At 45.7% G+C, this 20,433-nt stretch overlaps 1 protein-coding gene across 1 annotated transcript in view; it reads left to right on the top strand.

Annotated features, from left to right (window-relative positions):
• The window catches only part of SWAP70 (switching B cell complex subunit SWAP70), a 124,654-nt gene that overhangs the window by 65,768 nt on the left and 38,453 nt on the right, over positions 1 to 20,433 (top strand). Inside the window, exons 4-5 of the mRNA XM_068260998.1 lie at positions 14,080 to 14,307; positions 19,135 to 19,281. Of these exons, the coding sequence (XP_068117099.1) occupies positions 14,080 to 14,307; positions 19,135 to 19,281 (375 nt within the window). The remainder of the gene's footprint in view (positions 1 to 14,079; positions 14,308 to 19,134; positions 19,282 to 20,433) is intronic.

The raw sequence follows: 20,433 nt of genomic DNA, 5'->3' as shown, positions 1-20,433 counted from the left end.
CAAGCACTCCAATCTAATTAGAAATGTTTCTGCTGTAATAAATCCTATCTCAGTCAGCCTGGCCCTATTTGATACATTGCTGACGAGAAAGGAAGCTTGTCATCACCCCTCCCACATTTCTGCTCCTTACTGATTGGCTAAGGGCAGTTCAGTGAGCTGCTGAAATATGATCTATGCTGTGCTCACATGTATTTACAAAGCAAGCTAGATATGACAGTGCAGCTTCTAGGAAGGAAAAAAGAGATTAAGGGAGGGAATCACATCAGGATTGGCTTCAGTCGAAGGGAATAAAAATGGAAAACGCAAGGAACGTTTTTTTCTTCTTTATTATATAAAATGAAAATCAAAACATGGTCAGTACAATACAAACAGTATGTTATGTAAGTAGAACAAGTACAGGTATTTATCTACTAATATATGTGTTTTTTTTCCTGGGATACTATGGCTGTCCCTGCTGCTATAAGTACATATAAATATAGGTGTCTAGGATTGCTTACTTCACCTTATTTGAACCTAAGAAGTTGTTTAGACTAGAGGCAGAACATCTAGATAGAATATAAAAGTGTCTAACATATACTACCTTCATTTTTGGATCTTATGTTATGGTAAGATCTCTTGCCTAGAGTTGGAATTCAAGCTAATCCCATTCACAATGGAAGCAATGGGCTTTTGATCTGGTAGGAGGTGAGGGGTGTTTGACATTATGAAGGCTCCAAATGATTTCCTCATTACAGTCTTTGGACTCTGCTTATCTCGTAGAAGGAATGCCATGAATCAGAATTTATTTGCATAACCATAAAGGTGCAGGTTTCAAAGCCTATTTTTGCTGATGGTGTAACATAAACAGTAACTAAATTAGTGTTACCTGCCGTGACTTTGTCACCCTCCACTGCAGGGGCGTAGCAATAGGGGTTGCAGAGGTTGCGACCACATCGGGCCCTTGGGCCAGAGGGGCCCTCCCTTAACTGCAATATTAGCTCTCACTTCTGTAGATACTCTGAATAGTGGTAATCATTAACACGCTGTTTCCCACCCCCTTCTTGCACCTCTGACGCTGTAGTTGCCATTGGCAGGATTCGGTGCGCCGTATCAATTGTTATGTATAAAGTGCTTGGGGGGCCCGATTGTCAAACTTGCATCGGAGCCCACAGCTCCTTGGCTACGCCACTGCTCCACTGCGTTGCTAAATCTTTTAAGTGTGCAGAAATGTTTAGGTAACGTTATAGACTTTCGATTAAAGCAGGGCTGTGGAGTCGGAGTCGGGGCAATTTTGGGCACCCGGAGTTGGAGTCGGAGTCGTGGTTTCATAAACTGAGGAGTCGGAGTCGGGTGATTTTTGTACAAAATCCACACCCCTGTTAAATATTAGACTAAGGAGTCGGAGTCGGGGCTATTTTGGTTACCCGGAGTTGGAGTCGGAGTCGTGGTTTCATAAAGTGAGGAGTCGGAGTTGGAGTCTGAAGATTTTTGTACCGACTCCACAGCCCTGGATTAAAGCCCAACTACATCCAAATCAAACAAGGTGACGTCTTATAGCCAGGGCCGGGCCGAGGCAGAGGCGAGAGAGGCTCCAGCCTCAGGGAGCAGTGTAGGAGGGGGGGCACAACTCACTCAGCTATCATTCTCCTAATGTTTTTAAAGCAGAAAGAAATAAGAAAAGGGGATACATGGCAGTTGCTGCAAGCAAGATAAATAGAGATTAGGGTGTTGGGGGCCCTGGGACGCCTCTTAGTCTAATAGCAGTCAGTGTATGACGGTTGGGGGGGAAGGGATGTAGGGGCGCACCTTGGTGTCTGAGCCTTGGGTGCTGTAGGATCTTGTCCCGGCTCTGCTTATAGCATTGGGTTAATAAATTAATCTAATCAGTGTTAAGTAGCCAATTGGTGGACAGAATACCAGTGTTATCACTATAGGAAATATTTACAGAGTACCATAAACCAAAACCAGTAGCAGCCAAAGTCCAGTCCTCAGAAAAAGAACCTTCTGCAAATCTCCGTAATATCTTAGCGATAATTCTTTCTCATGTCTGTATTCCACCACCGACCAAACAGAAGGCAAATGCCGGCAGTTTCACTGCTATGGGGCTGACTCGGAAGTAACCCAAGAAGTACTTCCCGGGCAGCACCCTAGCAGTGAAACCGCCGGTATATATGAGAGGACGCAGCGGAACGGGAGAGCTGAAAGGGCGGAAAACACAGCAAAAGGAACCCGTAGTGAGTTATCCTGTGGGGTTTTTATTTTACAGGTCATTAAAATACAGTACACTCCAGTGAAAATAATGTAATAAAAAGTGCTTCATTTTTACAATAATTATGTATAAATGATTTAGTCAATGTTTGCCCATTGTAAAATCTTTCCTTTCCCTGATTTACATTCTGCCATTTATCACATGGTGACATTTTTACTGCTGGCAGGTGATGTCAGTGGAAGGATATGCTGCTTGCTTTATTGGCAGTTGGAAACAGCTGTAAACAGCTGTTATTTATGACAATGCAACAAGGCTCCCACAGTGTGATGTCAGAACCATGGTCCTGACATCACACTGTGGGAGGGGTTTCACCACAATATCAGCCATACAGAGCCCCCTGATGATCCGTTTGTGAAAAGGAAAAGATTTCTCATAGGAAAGGGGGTATCAGCTACTGATTGGGACAAAGTTAAATTCGTGGTTACGGTTTCTCTTTAAGTGACAGGACAATATACTCTGTACAGCCCTGCGGCAGATGTCGGCATTATATACAGTATATACTAAATAATAATAATGATAAACCGTATATCTAATAGTGCATGGTATATAACATGCACACTAGAACCATACATTTATAGCCATCCTCTTTTCCCAGGAACCTTTGATGTCACTTCAGTCAGTTGTACACTCTGTCGGCACGGTTTTAGTGCTCTCATTGGCTAAAGAATGGACTTGCTTTGCATATGGACTTTGATACCGGCGCGTGACTTGTACATGTGTTTGAAAATGTTTGCAGCAACAGATTCTATACATTATCAGCGCTATATCAGACTGTTGTAAATCATTTTACCAACTGCTTCCTTTCCTCCGACTTCCTCATTTCTGACATGCTTATATGATGTGAGGCTCTGATAAGATGACATAGAAAACTGATCTTCGCACCCCTTCCCCCTATATACTGCCTAATGTACAAACACAAATATGCAAAGATGGTAGGGCTGGTCCCCTTCTCCTTCTCAGATAAACCCGGAATTAATAAACACGTTGCTTCGCCTGCCATGATTCTTCGCATCCTCTAGTCCAGGGGTCCCCAACCTTTTTGAGCCCGGGGCCCACTATCCCGACCAAAATTTTCTCCGGGGCCCCCTCTGGGGGCGGGCGGGGGGGGGGGGGGGTGAGTGGGTGTGGCTAGCGTCGGCAGCAGCAGCCCCCCCTTTTTTTTCCAGATTCCACAGTATAGCAAGTACAGTTTCCACAGTATAGCAAGTACAGTTAGCCCAGTATAGCAAGTACAGTTACCACACTATAGCAAGTACAGTTAGCCTAGTATAGCAAGTATAGTTACCCCAGTATAGCAAGTACAGTTACCACAGTATAGCCAGTACAGTTAGCCCAGTATAGCAAGTACAGTTACCACACTATAGCAAGTACAGTTACCACACTATAGCAAGTACAGTTAGCCTAGTATAGAAAGTATAGTTACCCCAGTATAGCAAGTACAGTTACCACAGTATAGCCAGTACAGTTAGCCTAGTATAGCAAGTACAGCTACCACAGTATAGCAAGTACAGTTAGCCTAGTATAGCTAGTACAGTTACCACAGTATAGCAAGTATAGTTAGCCCAGAATAGCAAGTATAGTTAGCTCAGTATAGCAAGTATAGTTAGCCCAGTATAGCAAGTATAGTTAACCCAGAATAGCAAGTATAGTTAGCCCAGAATAGCAAGTATAGTTAGCCCAGAATAGCAAGTATAGTTAGCCCAGAATAGCAAGTATAGTTAGCCCAGAATAGCAAGTATAGTTAGCCCAGAATAGCAAGTATAGTTAGCCCAGTATCGCTGCCCCAGTGTCGCCAGTACAGTTAGCCCAGTGTAGCCTCTCCTCTCCCCCGCACAGCCCCCCGTGGCCGCCGCTCCTGTTACCTTACGAGCGGGCAGTCGCTTCCTTGAATCCCCCATAGCGCCTCTCCTCTTGCAGCACCTCGTATTACAGCAGCGCTTCCCGCGCGGCTGCTGTAAGGAAGGGTAGGAAATAGGGCAGCGGCTTCCTGTAGCGGCGATCGCCGTTACCATGGGAACGCTGCCCGCCTCCTTACAGCATGCGCACAGGAAGCGCTGCTGTAATACGAGATGCTTCAAAGAGGAGAGGGGCTATGGGGAATATAAGGAAGAAAGCGGCCGCCCGCTCATAAGGTATCAGGAACGGCGGCTGCTGGGGGGAGAGGGAGAAAGGCCAGATCCGCCGCGGCCCCCCAGAAATCTGCCCACGGCCCCCCAGGGGGCCGCGGCCCCCAGGTTGGGGACCTCTGCTCTAGTCTACCCTTCTGTTTGGATACTCTCCCTAGCAAGGAGTGTGATATCAGGGGCATAACTAGGGGGAGCAACTCCTGTGATGAAAGAGGGGTCCAGAGCTATGTGGGGCCCCACCTACTAACCAACCCTTCCTCTGATACAGGGGACTACACTTCAGATCAGTATTTGCAGCTATACTTGAAGGAACAGACGGTGCAGGAGCTAGGGGGTGTAATTAGAGGGGCGCAGCCCCTGCGATGGCGGGGGGCAGAGCTGTGGGGGCTCCCATCTACTAACCTTCCCTTCCTCCTATATAGGGGACTATACTTACTTCAGATCAGGTGGTTTTGTGGCTACACTTGTTATGGGTGTGAAGATTATGATGGCCACACTTGTTTTATGACCCTTGTGAGATGGGCCCCAAGGCTGCGAAGGGCACCAAGGGGAGGGGAGAGTTGTGAACATTGGGGGGCCCCGTCAAAGTTTTGTTCTGGGCCCCTATGAATTGCAGTTACGCCACTGTGTGATATGGCCCGTTGCTACAGGCATTCTGTTCCACATCCAATGATCAGTGTTCGGAGATGCAGGCCCTTATTCAATTCACTTTTTCTCCTACGTTTCCTCCTAGGAGGTCATTTTTTTCATTTCCTGTTTAAAATCACTTTTCAGAACTCTGCAATTGAAAATGTACCAAAACAAAGGTGAAAAAGGTGCTGTCAAAATGAATGTCTTGCTTGCTGGTCGTTTAAAAGACATTTTATTGATAAGCTATGAAAATATATCAGCTAGGAGAAAAACTTAAAGGGGTTCTGTGGGGGTTTGCTAAGGATAAAAAACGCTACTTACCTGGGGTTTCTATCGGCCCCCTGTAGCAGTAATGTCCCACACCGTCCTCCTCCGATCTGCCGTTCCCCGGTGCTGGCACCGGGCATTATTCGTCTGTCATAGCCGAATAATGGGCGCTGCCATTCGCATCATCGGTAGCTTACTGCGTGGGCGCAGTACAAAGTTTTTTTGTACTGCGCCTGCGCAGTAAGCTTCTGATGACGTGGACGGGAGCGAGCATGGCTGCGCAGCCGAAGTTGGACGGCTTGCCGGGCTAGACCGGGACCGGCGGCGGGGAACGGCAGATCGGAGGAGGACGGCGTGGGACATTACTGCTACAGGGGGCTGATAGAAGCCCCAGGTAAGTGGCGTTTTTTATCCTCAGCAAACCCCCACAGAACCCCTTTAAAAGAAAAAGTAAATTGAATAAGGGCTGCAGGTTCACACTAGGGGCCTGCTGCACTGACAGTAATTATTGCTGGGCAGAGTATCTCTGCGTCCCCTGTCCCTGTGTCTGTGCCTTTTTGCCAGCACACATGCGCTGCATGCTGGCGGCCGTTGGACACTACAGGAGGACGGGGGGCGGGGGCAGGCGTGTGCGCGGGCGGGTACGCGTTATAGTCGTTGCGTATATGCGTGCGCATGCATGCTGACCCTGCGCAGCGATGCGGTGGCTGCTTGTGAGGGGTGTAGCAGCCAAGGCCTAGCGCCTGTTATTGTAACGGGCCTAAGGTCTAGTATAACAATATTCCCGGTGCTACCGCAGCAGTATACTTGCAGTACTCGAGTAATGCGAGTGTTGCTACAGTGATGTGCGTTAGTAATGTGCCTTACCATAGCAATGCTTCCATTACTCAAGTACTGTGGTTCCTGCTAATAGTGCGGCTTGAAGGTACACTGCTGCAGTAGTACCGGTAATATTGGCGTGCACTGTCTCTGCACAGCAGTAATACCATTAGTATCATCGATCGGTCATGCTTGTTGCAGTACCAATACAATGGGAACACACTCTCTTATTGTAAAAAATAAGCAATTTTACTTACTATGTTTCTCACTTCAGATTTCCTTCATATGAACTCCCCTAGCATCAGAGGTGGATTATGATGTCATGGGGCCCTAGGAAAGGAAGTAGATTTGGGGCCGCCTGTGATCTTTTTGGTAAGCTGAAGTGGTGAGAGGTCAAAGAAAGTGGCATGTGGGCCCCTTGGAACCGACTAGGCCCTGAGCAGCTGCCTAGGTGTCATTGGCACAGGTGTAAAAATGACGCGATTGAGCGGTTGCATGTGTTGTGCTGATATTATTACTTTGGCCAGAGTTGTGTCAGTGATATAAACAACCATTGCTATGTAATTTGTTGCACGTTTTTAGTAGCCAGCGTAACTTCTATCTGCTTGTGTCACATGTTTTTAATGATGCTATGAGGACAAGCAATTTTTCAGACATTGTTGAAATTTGTGGAGGATCGTTATTAGATGTTTATATCTGTAATAAAGTGTTTTCGTACACCTTGGAGGCCTTGTAATATTTATATTACTCATGCCTAGGTTGCCTGGTGGATGACCCTGCTCTGCCTAGCATGCATGGACATTGTGGAGGTTAAAAAAACTTTCAATCACAGAAGTAAGAATGTTAGATTCTTACCTCTATCAATGAACAAACCATATAGGCAGGTGCCCACACTCGCAACTGCTACTGACTTTGGCACTTTGTATTGACCTGAGGAAGCGGGCCAATACCCGTGAAATGCATTGTAATTTTTGTATTTCATTAAAATTACTTTCTACCAATATGGTTTGTTCATTGATAGAGGTAAGAATCTAACATTCCTATACCTATGATTTCAAGTTAAGATATTCATTGGGCCCCTCCTACAAGTTTTTTTTTTAATGTCAGTTTATAGTTAACCTTTCAGGATAGTGTATTATGCAGTACACTAAGTGTCCAATCGTTTAAGGAGAGCGACCACGCAGCACCTGCCTAGCGTATCTGGAATACCGAACGGGAATGGTTAATTTCTCGTAGGCTCTGTCGGTGGTTGCAGGAGTGCAACCTAACTTGTGAGTATATTGTAATACTCTATTTGTATCCATTTCCTTAACCTTTCTGCCGTTCTAATTCTGTGCGGCGCATGGCCGCAGGAGGGTGTTTTTTTCTAATTTTTTTTTTTTAGCATGTTGCTAGCCTAGCGCTAGCTACATGCTTCCCCCCCCCTCCCTTCGCTATCCCACCTACCCCTCCGATCCCCGCCGGCGCAAAATCCCAACAAGAAATCCAGTTCTGAATGGGATTTCCTGTATGGGCTTCCCCCGTCGCCATGGCGACGATCGGACTGACGTCATCGACGTCATGACGTCAGAGGGAGTCCCGATCCACCCCATAGCGCAGCCTGGTGGTGATTGGCCAGGCTGCGCAAGGCGTCTGCAGGGGGGGGGGGGCGCGAACGGCCGCGATCAGATAATAAACGCAGCTAGCAAAGTGCTAGCTGCGTGTATCAAAAAAAAATTATGCAAATCAGCCCACCAAGGCCTGAGGAATCCTCCGCGACTGGTTACCCCGAGCTCAGCTCGGGATAACCGGCAAGGAGGTTAACAACTAGGCCTAAGGCCTGTTTAAAAACTGGCGCTAGACTCTGTCCCCCCCCGCCCCCCCTCCCAACTGCCTCTCCCTCCAATAGCAACGCATGCCCGCGCACACTCATACCCGCCCGCCTGGCCTCGACATCCTCCGGTCCCAACGGCCGCCTGCATGCTACGCATGCGCAGTAGCGCAAAAGCACAAAAACAGGGACAAGAGGAGACATGGGGAAATTATTATAGAGGATACTACACCATCGGGCTCCTGGTCCCTCTCATGTCTGAACCTTGGCAGTTTGATGCTCAACCACCAGGAGTTATCCCCTACTTACAGTTGTGGATGTAACAAGTACTAGTGGTAAACATTTGGCAGTCTGCATAGAGGTGACCGAAAATGTGTCTCGTGTGGGGCAATAATCATACATACAATCAAACAAGCCTATGAATGTGTAACAACAGATGAATTGTGTGCTGTCAGTATAGGAAGGGCAGGAGGGACGAGTTGACCTTATCACGAGATCCGTCTGCAGAACTTGCAGCATTTCAGGAAACAATCTCTAACGACAAAGATGCTGAAACTGCACTTTTTTTTCCTTTTTCAGATTTCGTCACCTCTTCTGTAAACTGTGCACTGATCTCAGCTCCTCACCTCCCTGCACAGACTCAGGCTTGTCACGTGTCTGTTCTACTCTGGGTTTTTAAAGGACAACTGTAGTGAGAGGGATATGGAGGCTGCCATATTTATTTCCTTTTAAGCAATACCAGTTGCCTGGCTGTCCTGCAGATCCTCTGCCTCTAATGCTTTTAGCCATAGACCCTGAACAAGCATGCAGCAGATTAGATGTTTCTGACATTATTGTCAGATCTGATAAGAGTGGCTGCATGCTTCTTTCTGGTGTGATTCAAACACTACAAGCAGCCGAATAGACCAGCAGGACTGCCAGGCAACTGGCATTGTTCAAAAGGAAGTAAATATGGCCGCCTCTATATACTTTTCACTACAGTTGTCATTTATAGAGCATTGCATTTAAAATTATAAATTTAGTTTTGAATGGAGGGTGATAAGATCAGCCTGCCTGTAAGGTTTTACTTAAAAGACCATTGTAGTGAGAAGAATATGAAGGCTGCCATATTTATTTCCTTTTCAACAATACCAGTAGCCTGGCTGTCCTACTGATCTAGTTGGCTGCTGTAGTGCCTAAATAGCACCTGAAACAAGCATGCAGCTAATGTTGTCAGATCTGACAATAATGTCAGAAACACCTGATCTGCCGCATGCTTGTTCAGTGTCTATGGCTAAAATTATTAGAGGCAGAGGATCAGCAGGATAACCAGGCAACTAGCATTTCTTAAAAGGAAATAAATATAGCAGCCTCCATATGCCTCTTGCTTCATTTGTCTTTTAAAGGGAATCTGAGGTGAGAGACATATGGAGGCTGACATATTTATTTCCTTTTAAGCAATACCAATTGCCTGGCTATCCTGCTGATCCTCTGCCTCTAATACTAATCCAGGGCACATTGCCAGGATGCCCTGCTGATCCTCTGCCTGTAAAAGTGGCCATAAATTTAGTGATTTTGTAGCCGATCGACCATCTGATTCGATAGTTATCGAATCGGATGAAAATTGGTGCTGCAACAAGCATGCCTGTTCGACGATTCAACTGCTTTTGATCCGTAAACGGTTGGATGTATCGGGCTAGCTGGAAAAGCTCAGGCCGACGTGGTTTATAGAGTGTGCGACCTGCGACGGAACCAAAAGGTGTTTTTACAGCTAACAATCTATAGTCTCGTGTTTATTTTCTGCCAACTTTAATAAAAAGAACAAACTCATACAAGAAACACTGCAAACTGAGTATTCATGGTAGAGGGGAACTTTAAGTGCCATTGACCTGGGAATTCAGTAGGGATTTCAAAAGAGGAAATGGTATACACAGCACATCAGTCAGTTATTGCTCAAACTATATTGATCAGGATATATATATATATATATATATATATATATATATATATATATATATATATATATATATGTCAAACAGTGAACGATCATCCATCGATAATATCAACACAATGCTACATGAATTGAAATATAAGTATATACAGGCCCAGATTTACATCACAGGAGCCTATAGGCACGGATGTCCTGGCACCTTAGACTTCGGCCCTCCATGAACCTAAAAAACCCCGCCGTAATCACTGTTGTCACGGAAGAGCCGTGAGAAAGAAAACGCAATTGCAATCGGTTTGCTGCAACGATTGCCGTTGACGTGCCAGATCCAAATCTGATGTTTGTGGATATCACAAACCGGACCGAACCGACCAGCAGCAGCCTGTTAGAGTGAACGAAAAGATTGTCACCGGATTCCGAAACACCGGCGTAGACATCACGTTAGTTCACTCACACCTTGTTCCAAAGGAGAGCATGAGCTCCAACCGATCCCTTGCCCTTACTGGAGTCAAGGGCACCCTTTTACACATAGCCCAAGCGAGAGTGAAGCTTGGCTGGGGGGTGGGGGTTCAAGAAAGGGTTGTTGGGGTTGTGGATGATCTCCCGGTCCCTGTGTTGTTGGGGACTGATTTGGGCAAGCTTGTGTCCTATTATTAACCTGCTGCAACCGCCTCGACGTTCACGGAAGGAGACGGACTCTCCGCCCACCACCAGGTACTTTACACACTGGGGGAAGCACCAGGGGGAGGTGGGTTGAATGTGCCCAATTCAAGGGTACCAGGTTCAATAGTACCTGAGTCAAAGGTACCTGTGTTTAATGTACAAACTGTCTGTGATGAAAATTTTACTGTACCTGTCACTGTCATTAATGCATGGGTCAATGATGTGAAGAATGTCAATTATTGCTAATACTGTGCCTGTACTAGCAGTCACCCAGGGTGCTGCAACGGTTGTGGGCTCAGTGCCGAACTCCTCGTTCAGTACTTACCCCAGCGATGAGAACTTTCATCCGCTGACCTCATGTGACATGAGCCAGCTGGCTGAAACTGAAAGTGCTGCAAGGGTTGTGGGCTCAGTGCCGGACTCTTCGTTCAGTGCTGACCCCAGAAGGGAGAACTTTCAACCGCTGACTTCATGTGACATGAGCCAGCTGGCTGAAACTGACAGTGCTGCATTCACAGCAGCCCTACAAAGTGACCCAAGCCTGGAGGCGCTCAGGCAGCAAGCCTCTGAGCCTCTCGCAGACGGGGCCGCTTTCAAGGTATATTGGAAAGGTGGAAGACTGTACAGCGAGGCTGTGCAGCCCACTACAGGTAACTCTCATGCGAATACCAAGTGGCTTGTGGTACCGAGTGAATTCAGGGGGCATGTGCTGCACTCCACACATGACGGCCCTCTGGCCAGGCACTTGGGGGTCCGCAAGACACTTGCCTGTATTCGAAAACCGTTTTATTGGCCCAGGATGAACATGGATGTAGCAAAATACTGCAAGGCATGTGCCGTCTGTCAGGAGCTGGGAAGGTCCAGCGATTCCCGCGGGGTTCCCTTAGGTCCACAGCCACTTAGCAAGGACCCCTTGCGTGGGTTGGCTGTTGACCTACCTGACCCACTGTCCGTTGTAAGCAGTCCTGGCAGACACCACATCCGAACGCGGTGGCAGAAACGCCCTGTCCAGAAAGGTCCATGTCGGGTAAAACCTGAGGGTAGCGGACATCGCTACCTGTCCAGGTGAACCGAGCCACAGACACCAATGGGTTATCCCGCCGTACCGGCAGCTCGAGACCTGTCAGCCTGATTAGTGGCAACGCCACACATCTTGCGGATGCCTGGCTGAAGCCGTTATCCTTGGGGGGAGGTGTCACAGAAGAGCCGTGAGAAAGAGAATGCAATCGCAATTGGATTGCTGCACCGATTGCTGTTGATGTGCCAGATCCGAATCTGATGTTTGTGGATACCAGGCAGTCAAGCCTGGGGGTTTCTGTTGTCTTCATAGGTGTTAGCAGAGTTATTTTCATGAGAACCAATTATGCTTTCTGATAAGGCCTGTGTGGATAATTACCTGGATCAAAGGAGTCCCTTCCTGGCCAGTAACGCTGAGGTGTGAAAGCTCTACAGCAATCAGCCCTCTTAATGGCAAATGTCACTTCTTTTTGAAGAGACAGGATAAGCTCAGCATGAGGCCAGACTGTCTGACTCCGTCAGAAGCAGAGAGTAACTGAATGCTGTATATGGTTTTTTGCCTCTTTACTGAAAATAGTATGTAGGATAATTATGAGAGTTGTATCATTGGGTTTGTGGTGTCTTGCTGAATCTTTTGATACCAGTTTTGAGGGGCAAGGGGTACTCTACAACCAAGTTATTAAACTTCTCAGGAACTGGACCCTCTACCCTAATCAAGGCTGATGTCATAGGAATTGACATAATCTGAGGAATATTAACCACTTTACCCCCACTGGTGCGGATATCTCTGTCCCTTTTTCCATCCTTTTACCCCCAGGGACGGAGATATCCGCACCTCTCGCGCTACCGCCGCTGTCCGTGCTCCTGCTCACTCATGCGCGCAATCCCGCCTCTCGTGCACGCTGCCACCCGCTCGCACGGAGATCAATGAATGGGAAAAACCATTCCCGTTCGTTGATCTAAGCCCCCGCAATGATCAGCTGCTTCTATGAGAAGCAGCGCAATCATTGTGATTTTCCCAGCCTCATTGTGCTTCCTGTAAGCGTACTTCCGGACGCTTGCAGGTCGCATGAACAAAAAATCACTGTGCCCATCTTGTGGCCAAATAGTAAAACTACACCCTAAAGCATTTTTCATATACACATACATTAGTTTTACACAATAAATTAACTCATTACCTCCCACACTCCCCAATTTTTTTTTTTGTAATTAAAAAAAAAATTACAATAAAAAGAAAACATAAATAGTTACCTTAGGGAATGAACTTTTTAAATATTTATGTCAAGAGGGTATAACACTGTTACTTTATAAACTATGGGCTTGTAATTAGGGATGGATGCAGAACTGAAAAAAGACACCTTTATTTCCAAATAAAATATTGGCGCCAAACATTGTGATAGGGACATATTTTAAACGGTTTTATAACCGGGACTAATGGGCAAATACATTTCATGGGTTTTAATTACAGTAGCATGCATTATTTAAAAACTATAATGGCTGAAAACTGAAACATAATGATTTTTTTCCCACATTTTTCCCTATTTTCCCATTAAAACACATTTAGAATAAAATAATTCTTGGCATAATGTCCCACCTAAACAAAGCCTAATTGGTGGCGAAAAAAAACAAGATATAGTTCATTTCATTGCGATAATAAGAATAAAGTTATAGACAAATGAATGGAAGGAGCGCTGAAAGGTAAATATTGCTCTGGTGTTTCAGGGGTAAAACCCCTCAGTTGTGAAGTGGTTAATCTGTTATCAGCGCAAATGTGGCATTTATCGGTTTTGAATTACAGCGTTTTATAAGTTTAAACCTAAACCTGATTGGTTTGTAATTCAGAGGGGGCAGGCGTTGCCACACCCCAAACCAGCTTCATCAAAAGCACATTGCCGCAGGCAGACCTCAGTCCTCCAAATCCCATCTTCACGAGAGCATGCTGCTAGCCAGAGGACCATATGTCTGCCATCTTGTCTGAACTTTGCTCATGATTCTGAAATTTTACGAGTTTTCCCAGAAAGGACATATTTCCACGAACTTAGGTATTTTCTCCAGTTTTATTTTTATACTGGCTGCTAATGTTTCTATAATTGTTGATTTTAATGATTTTCTGTATATATTAATTATTTATGTTGCATTTTTTATAAACGACGCTAACGTCATTTATTTGTTCAGCTACCCTGCTATTCAGCCGCACAAACTAAGCCCTGGCTTCTAAAGAGTCGCTACTATTGTTGATAGCTAGATAAAATAGAGTGTGTCTAACCATTTTCTATTTGCAGGTCTAGAGTCAGTCAGTCAGTGGGTTCCTCTTTCCCATGGTAACAGAGGTGGTGGCAGTTATACCCTGAAATAGTGTGTAATTTATATTACCATAACTCACAAGCTCCCTTCTAGCCAGTCTGCTGCCAAACTCCCAGCGGTTTCTGCACACCAATTGCGACCACAGATTGCATGGTCTGTGTGCTGAAACTGATTGGAAGGCATTGTGCCACTAGGGGCCCTGTGACATATATGTTTTTGTTATTATAAAACCACATAAAACGTTAATGATTTATATGTTGGTTTTCAGATCGAGTATCTGCTGAAGAAGCTGGCGGAAGCAATGGGCAGTGGCTGGCAGCAGGCCCTCTTTGAGGATTATAAAATCGGTCTCCACGATAAACCGAGCGGACTCTCCGTCTGGGAACTCATTGACCTGATTGGCAGTGGTCAGTTCAGCAAAGGCACCGACCTCACTACCGTGTCCATGGCAATCAATGAGGTCTTCAATGAGCTTGTGCTGGATATCTTAAAGCAGGTAAGAACAATGTATTACAGAGAAACTCAAGAGTGAGGAGAATATGAAGGCTGTCAGCTTTTACTTCCTGTTAGAAAGGTTATCAGTTATTTTCAGGCCGGTTTTACACCTATGGAGATCGTTGCGATGCGATTTTCCACCCCCTTGCATTTATTAAAAATCTATTAAGGCCCGTACCCACCTCGCAATTTTCCAGACGGCTGGCAATTTTTTGAGCGACAAGTGGTTGTTTCCGCAATCTCGTGACGTTGGTACAGGATCACACGACTGTCACTTAGTGTTGCACGGTGATAACGACCATCACGGCGGATTGGATCTTTAAGATCTCTGGCAACTCCCACAACTCCCAAGCACAGTTTTGCGATTGCTTGAAGTCTCGCCATGCCATTTGGGCACATCGGGTGGCAATCGATTAATGTATCGCCACCTTAAAGAGAGTCTGAAGCGAGAATAAATCTCGCTTCAGACCTCATAGATAGCAGGGGCATGTGTGCCCCTGCTAAAACGCCGCTATCCCGCGGCTTAACGGGGGTCCCTTCACCCCCAAATCCCCTCCGTACAGCGGGGGAGCGCTTCCGCATTGGGGCAGGGCTAACCGCCGCAGCCCTGCCCCACGCGCGTCTGTCAGACGCGTATCTCCGCCTCTCCCCCGCCCCTCTCAGTCTTCCTTCACTGAGAGGGGCGGGGGAGAGGCGGCGATGCGCGTCTGATAGACGCGACTAGAGGCAGGGCTGCACCCGTTAGCCCTGCCTCCAGGAAGAGATTTTTCACGACCAACTTTGCGACCAAGTCTTGCGGGGGTGGGTTTGGGGGTGAAGGGACCCCCGTTTAGCCGCGGGATAGCGACGTTTTAGCAGGGGCACACATGCCCCTGCTAACTATGAGATCTGAAGCGAGATTTATTCTCGCTTCAGAGTCTCTTTAAAGAGGAGCTGTCAACCATACTATCTCATAAAAAAAAAAACCACATACAGTATATAAGTAGATAAATACTTGCTCTACTTACATAACATATGTATTGCGCCCTCCACATTTTGATTTTAGTGATTTTTCTACAGTAAAAAAAGAGAAAATCCTTCTTAGCTTTTCCCATTTTAACTGTGGCTATTTTGAAGCCAATCCTGGTGTCATTTCCTCCCTTAGGCTCCTCTGCCTGATTTGCCCGCTCTTCACTATAGTGCATTGTCTCAGCATGAGAAATATTGGCCAATCAGAGAGGAACAGAGGTGTAGGAGGGGAAAAAGGCTTCAGCCAATCAGGCTGCATTAGTTAAGTCTGAGGGGAAATAGAGACGCAATAAAGGACAACCCAGCATGCACTGCAACTTCCTTTTTATGTCCCAAACTTTGTGTGTACCAAATAAGAGTCAAGTAAGCTGGGGAATGATCATTTATCAACAAGAAAAGTAATAGTGATTTTAACTTTTGGATTGCCTGGTAAACATCCTTATTACTTGTTTACCATATTAAAATAAAGAATTGATTTTATGCCCGGCATTTACACTTTAACACACACACTGCTCCACAATTTTTCTTCCTACATCTGACAAGCTGTAAAGTGGTCACATTATGCAATGCATATAGCGTGACAGGGCTGCCCTGCAGCTCAGAAGGGGGAGGGACACAATGGTGGTTTTCTCTATTACCACAACAACTAATGACTGCAGAGGTCACAGACATTATACTTTATTCTGCAGAAGGTCAACGTGGCAAGAGTCTACAGTCATCACAATGTGTAGACCACAGACATTGCATAGCAAATCTGATGATAGGGGCCTGGTGGCCTGAATCCAGCCAACAAACTCCAGCCAAAAGCGATGCTATGTAGTATTGAATCCATTTTTTTTTCTGCAGACGTGATGCAAATCCAGCTCTTGTATTGCAAGATATTTTGCTCTCAAAATGACACACCTTTCATATAGTATATGGTCTATATTATATTGGCTATTTCGTCTATGGATATCTTTTCATTACTAGGCCTGCTGTATGCCGCAGTCACCTTAAAGGGAAGGCGAAAGGTGAAAAAAGATCTACTTACCTGGGGCTTCCTCCAGCCCCTGGCAGCCTATGTGTCCCTGGCCAAAGCTCCGCTCTCAGCCGATGGCCCAGGGTCCTTTCTGCTGCATTGCCCGGGAAACCTACCTTGCCAGGTCGGTATATTCTGTGCCTGCGTTGAGCCAGCGGTCGGCCCGCTCGCGATCGTGCTCATGTGGATCGGATCATTCTGCGCAGAACGCTCCAGACCACGTGAGCGTGGCCATGTGCTGGCGCAGAAGATGCTGACATCACCAGGTAGGGACCCCGGGTAACGCAGCGGAGGGGACCCTGGGCCATCGGCTGAGAGCGGAGCTGTGGCCAAGGACACATAGGCTGCTAGGGGCTGGAGGAAGCCCAATGTAAGTAGAACTTATCCTATGTGTCCCTCGACACAGCTCCGCCTGCGCAGAAGCCACGTGAGAACGATCGCAAGCGGCCAGACCGAGCGCTTGCGCAGGCACAGAAGATGCCGACCTGACGAGGACCCCGGGCAACGCAGCAGAGGGGACCCTGGGCAACGCAGGGGAGGGGACCCTGGGCCACCGGCTGAGAGCGGATATGTGGCAAGTGACACATCGGCTGCCAGGGGCTGGAGGACGCTAAGTAGATCTTATTTTTTTTTTTGTCACCTCACATCTTCCTTTTAAGGATTAAAGATCATAGACACTGAACAAGCATGCAGCAGATCAGGTGTTTCTGACATAAGTGTCAGATCAAACAAGATCTGCATGCTTGTTTCTGTTGTGATACTGCAGCCAAATACATCAGCACGGCTGCCAGGCAACTGATATTGTTTAAAAGGAAATAAATAGTGCATCCTCCATTTTCTTATCACTTCAGTTCTTAATAATATTGTTAACTGGGGAGGGGGCCCAGGTCCAAATTTCGCATCAGGGCCCAGAGGTTTGTGGCTAGGCCACTTTGTAAACGGTAAGTAGCGTAAGAACCAAAAGACATCTCACCCTGCTCTGTCTAGCCATTCTCCTTTTATTTATTTTTTTCTAGCTTATTCCACTACTGACTACCTAATAATTTGTGTGGCCACGTAATTCGGGATTGTGCAGAAAATATGTATTTTTGGGAAAAAGTATGTTACTAAGGACAGTTGTTAGGCAAAGTTTGAGTTGGCCTCTGTGCCCTTAGCTAACCAGTGCAAAGGACTGTGGGATTCAGTGCGTGCAGGAAATCAACTAGAAAAACAGGAAGTCTGTTTGCTCATTACTTTTGTATAGTACTGTATTATTTCGGCTGCTAATTGCAAAATCTTATTTTAAAAAATGGAACATCTAAGTAAATGTATTTATTTCTAACAACCTGGTTACTTTTTTGGGACTTTGGTGACCTCTGCTGGTCAATCGATTTAACTACAGCTCATTACTGTATTACATTTGCTGCCCAGCAAAAAGGTGAATAGGAGCAATGGTGCATTTTACAGAACAGGTTTGCTCTAGCACTGCTGCTTAATTCTTAAAGTGTTAGTGTACTCATACTTAAAGGACCACTATCACAAAAAAATGAAAAATTTTAAATACATGTAAACATATACAAATAAGAAGTATGTTTCTTCTAGAGTAAAATGAGCCATAAATTACTTTTCTCCCATTTTGTGGTCACTTACAGTTGGTAGTAGAAATCTGACAGAACTGACAGGTTTTGAACTAGTCTATCTCTTCATGGAGGATTCTCACCAAGGCTTATATTCTTTATAAAGACATTCCCTGAAAATGATTTATACAATGATGTTGGCCAGCCTCCCTGCTTGCTGCTTTTTTGGCAGTTGGAGAGAGCAACTACCATTCAATAAGTACTTTTGAAACTAAACAAAACCCTGAGAATCTCCTTTCAGGAGATGGGCTAGACCAAAACCTGTCGATTCTGTCGATTTCTACTATGTATTGTAAGTCACAGCAACATAGGAGACATGGCTCATTTTACTTGAGAAGTAACGTACTTCTTATTTGTACTTGTTTACATGTATTTTATTTTTTACAATTTTTCTTGATATTGGTCCTAAATAAATGTGGCTAAAATGTCTTAAAATAAGGTTGCAGGCTGTAATTATGCAATAATGCTTGCCTCATTGATCTTAGCTCCTTTAAGAAATAACTGCCACTCTTAGCATTTGCATTAAAAAGGGCTCCTAGCTAGCCCATGTTCTCGCCTCAATGTGTGCTGCAGTACTGATATAACCTGAAGGAGAATAAGGAGTATGGAATCCATCCTAGTCTGGTACTCCTGCTCCTCCACCAGAGACAGATACAAACTTCAGAGAGTCATTAGATTGGAAGTCCTCTCCCCTCAGTCGACCTCTTCCTCAACGCCAGACTACGCTCCAGAGCACTGAGGATTGCCAGCGACCCCTCACACCCTGGTCACTGCTTTTTCAGTTGGTTCCCTTCAGGCTGAAGGTTTCAGGCCATCTCCACCAGAACTTCGAGGTATAGAAACTCTATTTTACCCTCTTCTGTCAACCTCTTAAACTCCTTCCAGGCCATCCCACTTTGAGTGCACACCCCCATCACTTTTTACCTCCCTAAAATTGCAGCTGTCAGATCGATAGACTATCTAGCGTAAAACTGTGTTTGAAATTGTACCCTGTGGTCTTCTTTTTGTACTCCTGTTTATGCTTTTTTATATATCTTTCTTATCTCTTCTCTAAGCAATTGTGTGTAGCAAATCCAATTTCAGGCACGACCCAGTCGTGCTTGGCAAATAAAATATTTCTGATTCTCATTCTGTAATGTCCAGGATGGTGCATCTGATCTTATTAACAATTCTTGTGTTTCTTCAGGGATACTTTTGGAAAAAGGGCCACAAGAGGAAAAACTGGACAGAACGCTGGTTTGTCCTGAAACCAAATGTCATGTCCTATTACGTCAGTGAGGATTTAAAGGACAAGAAGGGAGACATTATCCTGGACTCAAACTGCTGCGTCGAGGTGAGTCATCAACAGCTAGTTCTTCAGCTTCAGAAACTGCAGAGGATCACACCCTCAGCAACATGCACGACTCAAGAAACAAGCGGAGCACAACTTCACCTCAACATGTGATCAATTGTAAACTGTATCACTGCTGATATTCCAACTGCAGACCATCGGAATACACCAGTAGGGCTGTGGAGCCGGAGTGGAGGAGTCGGATACGGAGCAACTTTTGGGTATCAGGAGAGGAGCAGTTGAAAAAGCTGCGGCCAAAAATGGGCGCAATTGTTATTTATCGATATATGTGGGTGCAATTGTTATTTATTGATATATGTGGGCATAATTGTTATTTATCGTAATATAGAAAACAGTTACGCTATTTAGCGGGTGGCTGGGTCTTTGCAAGTAAGAAAGCTTGCTATGTGGTGGCCTCTCCTGCAAGTGTCACTCTAGATATCAGCCTAGTTTGTCTATGCCTAAAAATAGCCCTATGAGCAATACTGAAAAACAACAAAAAAGACAAAGAGGGTAGCCTACTTGTAAAATATTGAGTATATAGTAGCAAGTGGATGTGTTAAAGTAAGCATTCACTTGATATACAAACCTTATCCCCACAAAAAAGTTCCATTCCCTCAACCCCAAAATAAATAAAGCCTTAAAATACATGCCCAAAGGAGAAATCCAGAAACCAGAACTCTGGCCCTGAGAATCCCTGTCTGTGCCTAAACCACTCAATATTGTAATGAATACTGCTGCTGCTTTGGCACAAAGTTAGTTTCGGTACAGCTGTGTTCAGCACACAGTTTATGTGAATGGGAGCACTGTTCTTGTCTTATGCTGGGCATACATGAACCGTTTCGCGATTAGCCGGCAGATCGACTCCCACCGCGTCCCCGCGTGCACCTGGATCGATTCCCGCTCGTCCCCCCGGGCGCTTCCTTATCTTCCGCTCGTTTTGCGCTATTGTCCGCCCGCGGGTATCGAGCGGGGAATCAATCCGGCAGGCAATTGGACATGTTGGAAATTATCAATCGAGCCATCAGCGGCTCGATTGATAAGAAAAATAATCTAACCGTGTATGCCCAGCATTAGTCAAAGATCCTGAAAGTTTGAAACTGGCACATATACTGTAGTAGATATTAAAGAGTTTTAAAGGGCTCATTTAAAGAT

This window comes from Hyperolius riggenbachi, chromosome 11, assembly GCF_040937935.1.
Source record: "Hyperolius riggenbachi isolate aHypRig1 chromosome 11, aHypRig1.pri, whole genome shotgun sequence".
NCBI lineage: Eukaryota > Metazoa > Chordata > Amphibia > Anura > Hyperoliidae > Hyperolius > Hyperolius riggenbachi.
This window is presented reverse-complemented; position numbering and strand designations above follow the sequence as displayed.